Here is a 13,821-nt window from a genome sequence, read left to right as displayed (position 1 = left end):
CTCAATTTGCTTATTTTCAGTTTCATTGGAAATGTGAACAAATGCATATGGTGATGCTTATGTTCGCATATGATTTGTTATTATTTTCTCACGAGGACTCTTCACCTATTAATATTTTGAAGTCCTACTTGAAGATGTTCTCTTATTTATCAAGTCTTCATGCTAGTCTCTCAAAGAGTGATTATTTTGTATCATGTAGGGATGAGACTTGGAAGGAAGCACTTTATCTTGCTTCGGGTTTCAGAAGGAGTTCATTACCCATGAGATATTTGGGGATTCCTCTTTTGTCCACTAAATTATCATATGGGGATTGTAAGCCTATTATAGATAAGGTGAGAAATAAAGTGTGTTCATGGCATAGTAGGTTGCTGTCATTTGGCGGTCGACTCCAGTTAGCACACTCGATTTTTAGTATCATATATTTATATTGGGCCTTAATCTTCATTATGCCAAAATGAGTAATTAAAGAGCTTGAACAAGTAGTGGGCAACTTTCATTGGAGCGTGACAATGAGGCTAATTCCCATAAGATGAAGGTTGTTTGGAGGGATGTATGTTGCCCAAAGGAGTAGGGGTACATGTTTGGAACCAAGCCCTTGTAGCAAAGTTAATTTAGAGGTCGCTCTCGAGTGACAGTGAGTCTCTTTGGGTAAAATGCATTCACACTTATTGAGTCAAAGATAGGTGCTTTTGGTTGCTCCTAATGCCTTCCTTGTGTCCTTGGTACTAGAGGAAACTATTGTTAGTCCATAGTGTGGTGAGGCATAACTTTGGGTGGAGGATAGGATATGGTAGGAAGGTTTTTATGTGGCATGGCTAGTGACATCCTCTCGGGGTGCTTGTAGATAATTTTTTTTTGCCAATTGCCTCGATTGTTGGGAGTATCTATCAATGATCATGTCTCTGAAATCAATGCCGATGATTCTTGGGTATGGCTAGAAATGGCTTCATTGGCATATTTGGATATTTTTCTAGACCAAATGCCTGACCCTTCTGAGGTTAGGCCCCAATTTGAGTTGAGATGCCTACTAGCTTCGAGTAGGGTGTTTTCTGTACGTTCTACTTTGTAGAGTCTTTTGATGCAACGCCCATGTGTCCCCTGTCATCGTATGGTATGGCATAACAATGATATTTCTGCATATGTTTATTTTTTGATTAGTGATTGGTGATGCGATTATATACTATTGATTGTATTAACCACTTTTTGCCATTTTCGAATAGATACCTTATTTGTAAGGAAGCAACGGAGAATCATAATCATATTTTCTTTGACTGTTGCTATTCCCATCAAGTGTTGTTCTTTTTTCATCATTCAAAGAAATTTAGATGGCCTTGGCAGCAATGAGAGGTGGAATATTATGGCGATAGTAAGGTGGAATTGTAAGAACCCTTGATAGGTTGGTAATCATTTGGTTTTGTAAGCTATGATTTATTTTCTATGGTGAGAGTGCAATAGCAAATGCTTCAGGGAGCAAAAGCGATTTGCATCTCAATTGGTGCATTGAATCCAATGTGCTGTTTGGATGAGATTGGTTACTATTTCTTTCCCTCCTACTTTACAAAGTCGAGCTCTGCAACGCTTTTGTTGACTTTTGACTGATCAATCTTTTTTACTCCACTAATTTAAATCATTTATGGTGGCTTGAATTATGAGTATGCTTATGCACTTTAAGTGATTATTTTAGTGAATATACTGCAGTTGTAAGCACAACTGTTAACCTTGGACGACCAAAGCCAACATAATCCTTAGAGAAGTTCATGAATTGATGGTTCATTCTAATGTTCATTGTCTACTCTGCTAGTTTTGACTTTTTAGTAATTGGGAATTGACATCACAAATACTAACACTAATGCAAAATAATAGCTTGAAGCCATGAGTATGCTTATGTAACTGAAGTGATTATTTTGATGAGTATCTTGGGATTGGCAGTACAATTATTTATCTTAGACGACCAAAACCAACATAATCCTTAAAGAAATTGTTTTATCTGAATATTTTCAAAAGATGACACTGATGATTATTTTTCTTAATAATTATACATTTCTTTTAATGTTAGGAGAATTAAACATTTGTATATTTGTACATTTAAGTTGTTTAGATTTTCTAATGTGATCTTTTGTTTCGGAGCTCGGGTATACCCTAACTTAAAGCTGTAAATGCTTTTAGTTGTTCTCAATGAAATTCTTACTTAAAAAAAAATGTTAATGGCTCATTGTCCAACGTAATTTCATGCCAATGAACAAAAATGATTTGTTTTCCCCTAGGAACGCATTAAAAATGGAACCTCTCAAAATCTGTGTATCTTTATCTTAGTGTTGAACTGATGTACAAACTTTAAGGTGTGACTACAACTACAGGTCTTAATCCCACCCACCAATTTAAGTTGGTCACATAATTTTTAGACTTCCAACCATCTCTATTCGGGACGATATTCAAACTTTAAGGTGTTAAATTCGGGTAAATTCACATTTCTTAGCAAGAGTACAAGTAGATTGATTACAAGATGATGTCTTCCTCAGTTCCCAGGTGGAGATGATTGAGCTATCGTTATATCGGAAACACTGAGTGTCCCAGACTGATCAACATCAAGTTGTTCAAACTCTTCCATCACCAATGCGATATCTTCTTGGCTAATCTTTCCCATCTCTTTTAGCTTATATATGACAAATTCAGCAGCCCTGTTAAAAATAGAAACTAAGCAAGATAAGAAAATTACTTGGAAACAAACTATATCAAATTAAAAGAATGACCATGGTGAAACAGATAGCTCAAGATAACTCTACGTTTAGAAAAGCAGTTTTAGGCTTGGAGAAGGGAATTTCAATTTACCCAACAGATCCATCATTATCAAGATCAGCTGCTTCCAAATCCATGTTTGTGACCTTCCTAGTAAGAACCCTGTCGACGAAAGCCCTTTGTCGGTTTTCGGTGTTAAGCTCAGCAACATAAAGGAAGAATTGAGCTAGGCATATGGTGCTTGCTAGTATCCACAATATTGCAAAAACACGCCCGCTCTTTGATGAGAAACTCTTATCTCCATAACCCAGAGTTGTGATGGTAGAACAGACACAATAGAAAGCATCAACAAGATTGAGTTTCTCAACTGTGACAAGGAAAATTGTCCCAACAAGTATGAGCGCGAACAAAAGAGCAAAGACCATATAACATTTGTATCTTGCTCTGTTAGTTTCAACCTCCTTGAGAATTTCTGCCGGGCCGACTTTTTGACGCCTATGCAATCCTTTAACAAGCAATATTTCCTGCTTCTCTACCAAATAGTCTGCTCCCTTACTAAGAACCAGTCCAACTAAAGCCATACCTGTGAATACAAAAGCACATGCAAGAAGTTTCGTGGGTGCGGTACTGGGCACGAGGTCACCATAACCAACAGTTGTCATGGTCACGATACAGAAATAAACAGCATCGAGAACTCCATCTGTTTTCTTTCCTGTAATCTGGTTCCTAACAAGGTAGAAGCAGACTGTGCCTATACCCAGGTAGACAGCCAAGAATGTTAATACTTTCCGAAAACTAGGATGGACCTTATCCAAAAAGGATTGAGAGCGTGGAATTGAGCTGCTGCCATTTACTTCTCTAGGAACAAAGTCTGCAAGAGGAGCACTTCTACAGCGACGAAATCTTCCTCTCTTGGGAGCATGTTGTTTGCTAGTTTGAGGTGAAGGATCTAACAACCCTGACAACAGGGATTGCTTTGTTGTATCACCATCCATTGGAAAAGACAACAAATGTTGAATATTTTCAAAAAGCCTGCAAATCAATAGCTGAAATGTGATAAAAGCCAGAATATTTGTTCACACCAATAAACTACTAGGGTTATTTTCCTGATGCGTCCTCTCTTTAAGCTCACAAATGACTATTACCTTTAAATTATCAGACCTTACTAGTTCACGGTAAAAGTGATAATCTACCACAGAACTTGCACACAGAACACCATGAAACCAATTCAGAAGTGTAGATTCTAATACAAAACTTCACTTGCAAATATTGCAACTTCTTTACAAATCTAGCTTAGTACTTGCAAACTTCTCTTGAGAATCATAAAAAAGGTGTCAATAGTGCATGAGGCTCTACCCGCTTTGTGACGATTAGGAGAGAGTTATTTTTTTATGTAGTCTTACCCTTATCTTACAAAACCTATAACTTGAATCCGTGATTTTCTAGTTAGAAGCTGGTATGTGTACCAACATCAGCCCAAGGGAAAAGCCCAAAAGTTAAGAGTAAAACATAAGGGCTCAAACAAAAAATAAAGCCACAAAAGGTCTCCAAGAGACTAGAGGAAGACCTTGAGAGAGACTCGAGAGACCCTAAGGGAGAGTTTCTCGTGGGGCATTCCTAGAATGAAAGGGCGCAAACCAACCTTTGAAATCCTATCCAAAAACTGTGTAACTGATAAGGATAAGCTAAATCCTAGTCGATCTTAGATTATTAGGGATGGTTATCACAAATCCCTCAAGCTCCTCTATAAATAGGTGAACCCTCATTCCTCAAAGGTAAGCAACTGAAAACAATGAAAGAGCTCTGCTAACTCTTTTGATTATGAGGATCTGAGTTAAACATCAGTGTTTGTGTAGGGAATGCCCTATGCCTTCCCTCTGATAATTTTTTGTCTAGTAGAGACTTGATGGCTTGAAGACGAATCCCTGGGCAAAAAAATTCTATTGTTGCATTGACACAATAACAATTAGTGCCATTTGTGGAAAATTGATCAAATAGCCAATTAAAAGACTCTTATAATGGTTCTCACAAGGTCTCAAGCAGTGAGCAATGTCGTGTACCTAGGGTTAAGCCTAGGGTTTGGATTGAAAATCGGAAAATTCCAAGGGAGTTAGGACCAAGAATAGAAGGAATTGGAGGGGGAATTGTATAGAATTGGGGAAGATAGTAGACGAAACAGAGAACGGGAGAGATTAGAGAGAAATCAGAGAGATCAGGAGAGGGCGTTCAGAGGGAATTTGAGAGAGAATTCATGAGAAGGAATTGAAAGAATTCAATATCATTTCACATAATGCCTTTCCATCCTCAACTGTAGCTTATATATAGTCTAATAGCTTCTTACATGCACCCATGTGCTGTATAACAATAAGCATAACTGCCTATAACTAAGGACAAAGATCTATAATAGAAAAGGAAAAGAAAAATACTATTATTGTGTAATGCATGTAAGCTAACTACTATATTTACTAATCTATCCTTGGGGATCCTTGGGGTTATGACAATTCCCTCTTCTTCTTCATTCTTAGGTTCTGAAGATCAATTCCAAGCATAAGTTGACCTAGAACTTTAATAGAAGAAACCTTATTGAGTTCAAGCCCAATACAACCACCTCTTGCAATAGTTGCCTAATCAAGATTGATCTCCACTTTAAGAAAATGATCAGACACTCCTGGACTGAAATAGTTAGCAACTGAAACTTGGAGTCCAAAGGAAGGACTAATTGTGTCTGCGACTTCCTTTAATAGTTCATCACCGTCAAATACAAGTAAGGATGACAGACACGCATCCATAGCCGTAGTTATTGTATTCCCATCCAACCCATTGCCATGCTCTATTGCAAAAATATCAGCAACATCTTGAAAATGCAGCAATGGCGAATTATAGACTTGCCTTAGATACGAAGACAAAGGTTGTTTGTGAGCATTAGAACTAGGAGCTGCTGTGACACCAATCCCAACCAGCAGTTCATCCTTCAATATGATAGACAAAAACTCGGATTTGCTAATTGGAGTAAGGACCAACAAAGCAGCGGGAGTTTTGTTCCCCATAACAAAACTTTCGACTTCTTCACCTATCTCTTTTAGCTTTCCCCCATCTACCAATTGTTCCCAAAATTCCTTACCAAATCCACACAGCTTCACAACATTAGAAGATATTTTAGCTAAGGACATATCTCCAATCATACCATTTCGAGTAATAGTAAAGGACTCAAATTTCTTTACCAACCAAGAGCCAATCTGACACTATCACTCACTAACTTTGAATAATTAAAACAGTAGAAAACTCTTCTACCAAGCTGTTTCCTACTCACTGTCGTACATCTAAGAATTATCTTCCACAATTTTATCCTCTAACGGTGTCCTAGGGTCCATCCTTGCAATTTCCCTTTCTGTACCGACATACTGATTGCATAGAAAGAGATGAGCAAGTTCCACAGGTACCTCAATGGCTGAAACACGGCCTCCATCACGACCTTCATCCTTAACATGATTTATAGCCAGATTATATGATGAAACAATATCCCTATCCGGACTATCAAATGCATGAAAGCCATCCTTATAGCAGTTCTCATGTCCAATCTGATTTATTGGTTGATTATCAACCAAATCATCAGCTTCCTACTCTTGTAAAATGTGATCTACATAGATCTCCTTATCCAATCTCCTTTCATCTTCGGAATCTTGAGTTACCATTGACAAGTTCACTTCAGTTACAACGTCAACTTCCTTAATATTGACTGAATTTTCAGTCGAAACCTCCTGATTCTATGTAAATAATTCAGTAAATCCTTTTTCATTGTGTTTGCCAGAATATCCCTCTACATGAACTTCTTTTTCAAAAAGATCAGATGGTTCCTTTGGATCTGCTACCCTAGCAACTTGATCGTTACAGTTTCCCTTCGGATAATGCATTTCACCGCCAACATCATCTCTAATATTACAGTCATCCTTCTTGATAATACTACTTAAATCAAAATACTTCTTCTGCTCAAACTCGGAGGTAAGCAATGAATCATTTTCCCATAATCTAGACTTCTCCTTATACTACTGCATTTTAAAGAACTCCTGAGGCTATAATGCTTCCTTAACCATGTCCTTTTTCCAAAACTCTTTGTTACGGTTGTTCAATCCTGATAATTGATTGTCTGAATCAATCCTTTTATGACTAGAACTTCCAAGATGGTCATCTAAAACATCTCTTCTCGATTTATTCGAAGAATTTAGCGAGAATGCTGACTTGATACCTCTTAGATAGCATTATCACAAACTCTTGCAACTGCTCACGTAACATACGGCCTATTTCCTCGCATGTCTCGTGTATCACATTGCTTGTTTCCTCGCGCATTTGACTGATCGTATTATCTAATTTCTTTTCCCATGTTTGGTGCTTCTGGCCAAACTCCTCTTGATTTCTATTGTATCCAACTAAAAATGTAACATTCTTCTATTGCAATGGAGACTCCAATTGTTTCACACGCGTGCTATCCATCATGGCAAAAATCTCACGAGCAGGACAAGCCAAAGGCCAAGGAACAAGAGCTCTGTACTTCCTAAATCCCACACTTCTCTTCGGTATTTGCTTCACAATAGTTGCCTCTGAAACTAATCCAAGATGTGGAAAATTTCAAGTGATGTTCCACTTTAAAGTTGAACCTATTTTAGGAGCAAAAGAAGTCGCTCATTATAGCGACTTGATCGGCCTTCTGGAGTCCCCTAGATCGCTTGACTCTCAATAGAGAATCACAATTGAAATCGCAACAATTGAGAATTGCTGGAATTCTACCAGATTTGTCGGATAATCGATTGCCTTAAGGCCAATTAGCCAAGACTTCCTTTATTAGAATCGATGAAGCTAAATTCGCCTGTAAAATTTGAATACGGACCGCTAATTGCTGCAGTAGTTTAAGAAATGGCTTCCAAATCCTTCGAATCTGTTTCACCTTTCCACTTCGAGCAGCAAACGACTTTGCTCTCTCTCAGTTACGATGGGTCTTTGATTCCTTCAAAATCGAATCGAAACAATTGCTAGAGATTACCTCAATCAAATCTGCAGAGAGTCGTCAGCTCTACTGCAATCTTTCGAGAATTCAATTGACTCTGTTAAATTAGCTGCATTAAATCACCAAAATCGCCTGTGGAATTAACTTCGCCACACTGCGGCTATGAATCGCCTATCATGTTTTCGCTGCGCCACTTTGATCTGCCTTCAAATTCCAAGCCTCAGATATCAGCCGACATTCACCTCGTCATGTGTCGGAATCAAATTCTGAGATTTAACCGAAAATGGCCTGGTTGCGTCTTTGTCTCGGATGCCAAAATTCGCTGGAGTAGTTGGAATTGCTAGGTCAAGTCACCTTCCAATTCCGAACCGAAATTACAGCCAATATTCTATCGGGATTCACTATTGGAATTGCCTGGGTTGCTCACCTTCCTTGATTGATCAAGCCAAAATTCACCAGCGAATCTCAGTTTCGATCAATCCTTGTTTGCTTTCGACTTAGATCTGAAACGCAAAAAAATCACTGCCAATCGCTTCGATAGTCGAGGAATTGGCCTGTAGATCGCCTCCTGAATGGATCAACTTCGATCACACCACCTGCTTTGGATTAGTTGTCAACGATTCCTAGCCTATTGCGGTGGGTCAATGCAATTCGCTGATTCAGTCACAGTCGCTAGGATCCCGATGACGTAGATTTGCCTCCAATTCGTGACTTGAGCTAAATTCACTACTAAAATTGACGGAATCATAACTGAGAATCGTTGCTCTGATACCAAATTGTCGTGTGCCTAGGGTTTAGCCTAGGGTTTGGATTGGAAATCGAAAGATTCTGAGGGAGTTAGGACCAAGAACAGAAGGGACTGGAGGGGGAATTGGACATATAATTAGGGAAGATAGTAGACGAAATAGAGAAAGTGAGAGATTAGAGAGAAATCAAAGGGATTGGGAGAGGGAATTTGAGAGAATTCAATATCATTTCACATAATGCCTTCCCATCCTCAACTGTGGCTTATATATAGCCTAACAGCCTCCCACATACACCCATGTGCAGTACAACAATAAGCATAACTGCCTATAGCTAAGGACAAAAATCTATAACAGCAAAGGAAAAGAAAATTACAATTATTATGTAATGCATGTAAACTAACTACTGCCACCCATGTGCAGGACAACAATAAGCATAATTGTCTATAGCTAAGGACAAAGATCTATAACAGAAAAGGAAAAGAAAATTACAATTATTGTGTAATGCATGGAAGCTAGCTACTACTATATTTATTAATCTATCATTGGGGATCCTTGGTGTCAGAACTTCAATTCTAACAAGCTAAATTCCTCTTCAGCCGAGAGAAATGTAGAAGAACCAGAAGGTTCGAAGGGAAGAGAGAGAGAAAGAGATTAAGAGAGAAATGGTGGGAGAGAATGAATGTATTGATAATTCTCTAAGTAATTTGGGACGATGGCATTATAGCTATATATACTGCTCTTGCCCATCCTTAGGCGCCAAAGGCCACTTGCCTTATTTACAAAAAATTGAAATCAACTTGCTTAACTAACTAACCAATCTTCCCGCTACATTCTACAATTGTTAGTTACACTTGCGCCCCCTAGCAAAAAAGATCTAGGATCATCAGCCTCAAAATCTTCAACCCTACAGAGTTGATTAGCTCTTGGCAAGTACCAAAGAGGAAATGATATAGCATGCAAGCCCTTGCAAGTCTTGCTCCCGAAAGCAAGATCAATTACCAAGAATCAACTGCATCTCCTAAGGAGCAACAATCATACCTGTTGGGATTAGGAGTGCTAGGATCCTCTCAATTCAATGCCAATCTCACACACTCTCTCACTTGAAATGAATTACAACATAAATGAAAAACTGAATTGAAATAAGATAGAAACAACCAAACCACACAAGTAGACAATCGCAATTTATCCTAGTTCGGATTACTTGAAAACAACCCTACATCCAGCCTTTTTGATCCAAGAGCAATCCATTAGAAACCTTCCAAGAATTAGTACACAAGAGTCCCTCACGAGTACGGAATGAAACCAAGATTACAAAGGCTATCACTCTGGACTTTTCTCTCAATCACTTGCACTCGCACATGCACACAATTATGAATGATAATCTAAACGATTGCCCTTGCCTTCCTTTTATAGACAATTAGGGCGAAAACATCAAGGAATATAAAAGACATGACAATACCTAATATAGCCCTATACTCAAGCTACCGATTTAAATAAAAGCTAACTAACTAAACTATCACTCGATTACCAATTCGACTCAAATGACTTCTCCTAATTCTTCTAAGTCTTCTAGAATGTTCTCGATGCAAAACTCTACAATACCAATACCATCTTATAGAAAAGAGAAAAATAGAAACTAACCGAGGTACCCCTTTTATAGGGAAAACTTGAAAAAGTGAAGTGACGATGGAAGTAATAATCTAGACAGTCCAAATCCCAGAAAAATCGCAGCCATTAGACAGACAAGAGACAAAGATTCAATGTAGTAAAAGATCCCCTAGGAAAGTCTCCTGGATAGGGCAAGCCGACAGAAAAAACTACTCTTCCCTCTAGGAAACCCAAAGGAAAGAGTGGGGAGCAATTGATATGTTTACCAACATTGGCCCAAGCACAAAGCCCTCACGAAGCCCACAAGGGACAAGCTCAAATGTTAGAATAAAACATGGGGGCCTAAACGAACAATAAACTCACAAAAGGTCTCTAGGAGACCAGAGGGAGACACGGTGGGAGACTTGGAAAACCCTAAGTGAGAGTCTCTTGTGGAGCATTCCTAGAATGAAAAGGTGTAAACCAACCTTCAAAATCCTATTTGAAAACTGTGTAACGGATCAGGATAAGCCAAATCCTAGTCGATCCCAGAATATCAGGAATAATTATCACAAATCCCTCAACTCTTATATAAATAAACGAACCCTCATTTCTCAAATGAAAGCCGTTGAAATCCATGAAAGAGCTCTGCTAATTATTCTGATTACGAGAATCTGACTTAAGCATAAGAGTGTTTGCGCAGGGAATGCCTTGCGCCCTTTGATCGTTTTTTGTCTTACATAGACCGGATGGCTTGAAGACAAATCACTAGGCAAATAAATTCTATTATTGTGTTCACGTGACAACAAAAAGAAACAACGTTACTCTTGCTATCAAATCTTTCCCTCTTCTCCTAATCACGCTGCAATATTATTTCCGCATAAAGTTGAGACCACAAACAGCTAACAAAGATCTTTACTTTCTCAACCAAGAAATAGTGATCTGTGTAATCAAATTCATCCATCAATTTAATTTGTGGAGCCACATTAATTAATTATGAAAAGTATGTCCAAATTCAGTATGAAACCTAATTAGAATCTGATGAATTAAGAAAAGTATTGCCAAACTCGGTCACCATACCTAAAATAAATTCACATCCATTGACAATTCGAGTGAATTCTAAGCCATTAACCACAATCTTAGCCTGCTTACGCATCGCAATCCAAGAAAGATTCAGACAAATCAGAGGAGAACTCTTTCGCTCAAACAAGAGGATATCGATTTCAAGACCCTTCACAGACTCGCATATCTATAGCCATCAAATTCACACGCTTCACAATAATCCAAACGCAGATCGAGCAAGAACTTTCTGGAATAAAGTGAGGTATTGAAAATAAAGATCCGACTTACCTACCAGTGAAGAAGGTGATTTAGCGTTCCTTTTCCTCTTTTTCCAGTGCCTTTTCTTTTTCTTCGCGGGGCAAAGCCGTCATCGAAGCATGGAAGATCACGCGGGTCGCTTTCCTCTTGCACTTCTTCGTCGTCGTCTTCTTCTTTTTCAGTTTGAAATTAAGGCCGTTTTGTTCAATAGTCTAGTTTCTGAAATCGCCCGCCGGGTCCGCAGATCCCGGATTTGGACGGGTGCGAAAAGATTCGAATACTGTCTCGTCGGTGCTCCTTCTTCATCAACTGTTTCAATTTGAAATCAGGAAGTCTTCGGTGGTTGGTTCAGGATTGGTTGAAATTTTTTAAAATTATTTTATTACGTTATGTAATCTAATTATTCATTATAGTCAGCAATTTTAAAATCAATTTATCTTCTAAAAGGGTGTGTATATATATATATATATATGTATGGGTTATACTTATAACTGGGATAAGACAATTACTCAAAATTTAATTTTACCTAATTAGAATTTGCAAATGTGATAAGAGTGATTCTTAGCCATCTTTGAATTTCAATGCTTTTAAGAAGGCATACCCCGTGGGTATTATTTCTCGTGATGATGGCATCGCTCATGACCAATGAGATTTAAGAGTATGTTTGATTATACACATTTATTATAAAAAATATGTAATTATTATAATATTTTTTTATAGAAACAATCAAATACTCTTAATTTTTTTATATAAAAATATGTATAGTACAAGCATTTAAAGTTTCTTTTTATAAAAATCATTTTTTAAGGGGGGTAATTTTTGTTTTCTAAACAAATATTATTTAGAATTAAATTTTAAATAATGTAATCAAATACACCCTAAATGATTTTTATTTTTGTGATCTATGAGCTTCATTGAAAAGAATAATTTGGTGATCTTATAAAATACACTTTGATAAAATCATATTTTTCTCTATGCTGCATACTTAATCATAAAGAAGGCTTTCAAGTCTTGAAATCACTTACTTCAGATGAAGATTGTAACTATTATTTTATTTGCTCTAACCTTTTATTTCTAAAGAAGTTGCTGCATAAAAGTAGTTCTCCTGAGAAGCATGATATCAGTAAATGTGCTAAATTGAAAAGTATTACTGAGTTTAGATGATGATATTGATTGAATCTCATGAATTTTTTTTGTTATAAAGTCTTAAGAGATGCTGTGACATCCCGCATCGAGTGATAAAAATGATCGAATCAATTTATTCTGATAGGCCTACACAAACTTTTCAAGGGTCACCCATTCTTGAGTTACCCTAGCTCAAACACGCTTACCGTAGGAGTTTTTTATCCACATTTAACTCAAAAGGTATCCAGCTAATGTTGTTTTCTTTTTTATTATCCTGAATATATATACTAGCTTGTCTAGAGTCTCTTTTTGAACCTGATCTTGAACTCTCGGGGTATTACTGATGCTGAATTTGAAAAATGCCTTTCATTATGAGTATTCAAAATCAGTTGCAATATCAAATGATAGATATATATATAAACACTTATGAAATACTCAAATGAATTAGAAATTCAATTGGGTATATGGTAGGATTTGTAAATAAGCCTAGGATAGTTATCTAATGTTATAAAACTTCCAAGGTAATATATAATCTTAGGATAACAGCAAATTACCTAGCATTGAAGAATTAGGATATGTATATATAATCCTTTTCAAAAGAAAATATATGAAAAGAAATAAACCAAACTGAGAAATAAGATTAAAAAATAAAGATTTCCAATATTCTCAGAATCAGTCAAATGAATTTAAGAAAATAGAAGATAGAACTGTTTTCAAGCTCTTACTGCTCGAGCGATGAGAAGTAACAGCTGATGGCCAACATTTAAGCAATTGAACAGTTTTGGAATCATTCTATTGGTTTCGAAAGAAATTGTTCAAATAGCATAACTAATACGCGAGAATACTAGAAATAATTTGACTGGCAGGAACTTCAATACAAATAGAAGGCAAAGGCCTTTAAATCTTCATGTCTAGCACCGCCTCTCAGAACTTCCAAGCTTTTTGCGTAATCTTATTCAAGATAATCCTCTCGTCTACATTATACTTCCTTAGTCTTCTGTTCTTACTGTCTTTATGGCTCCCAAAAGAAAATCTTCTTCGTCCTTATCTCCTAGAATGACCAGAAGTAAGTAGGGATGTTAATTGCAACCGAAATTGAGGAGAATCGAACCAAAATTGAATCAGTCAACGCGGTTAAAAACCGTTTGACTGGATAACAGTTTGGTTCGGGGAAAAACCAAACACTGTTTCAATGGGTATGGTTTGGTTATGGTTTTCACTAAAACCAAACCAAAACCCGAACCGAAACTGAACCGAATGGTAGGTAACCGAACCGAACCGAATATATATAAAATATATTATATATAA

General features: G+C 37.2%; 1 protein-coding gene across 3 annotated transcripts; it reads right to left on the bottom strand.

The window, feature by feature from the left end:
* Positions 1-2,248: 2,248 nt before the first annotated feature.
* On the bottom strand, positions 2,249-11,692 carry LOC127791422 (two-pore potassium channel 1). 3 transcript variants are annotated; one of them, XM_052321295.1, is made up of 3 exons: positions 11,149-11,395; positions 2,830-3,768; positions 2,249-2,678 (listed from the first exon to the last, which is right to left on the bottom strand). In XM_052321295.1, exons 2-3 carry the CDS (start codon positions 3,729-3,731, stop codon positions 2,516-2,518), a joined length of 1,065 nt encoding a protein of 354 aa, XP_052177255.1. In that variant the 5' UTR covers positions 3,732-3,768; positions 11,149-11,395; the 3' UTR covers positions 2,249-2,515. The 3 variants fall into 3 exon arrangements, with proteins under 3 accessions (XP_052177255.1, XP_052177254.1, XP_052177252.1); XM_052321294.1 differs by lacking the exon at positions 11,149-11,395 and adding an exon at positions 11,423-11,692 and having other exon boundaries at positions 2,250-2,678; XM_052321292.1 differs by lacking the exon at positions 11,149-11,395 and adding an exon at positions 11,419-11,691 and having other exon boundaries at positions 2,251-2,678.
* Between the last annotated feature and the right edge of the window lie 2,129 nt (positions 11,693-13,821).

The sequence above is a fragment of the Diospyros lotus genome, chromosome 15 (genome assembly GCF_014633365.1).
Source record: "Diospyros lotus cultivar Yz01 chromosome 15, ASM1463336v1, whole genome shotgun sequence".
Lineage (NCBI taxonomy): Eukaryota > Viridiplantae > Streptophyta > Magnoliopsida > Ericales > Ebenaceae > Diospyros > Diospyros lotus.
This window is presented reverse-complemented; position numbering and strand designations above follow the sequence as displayed.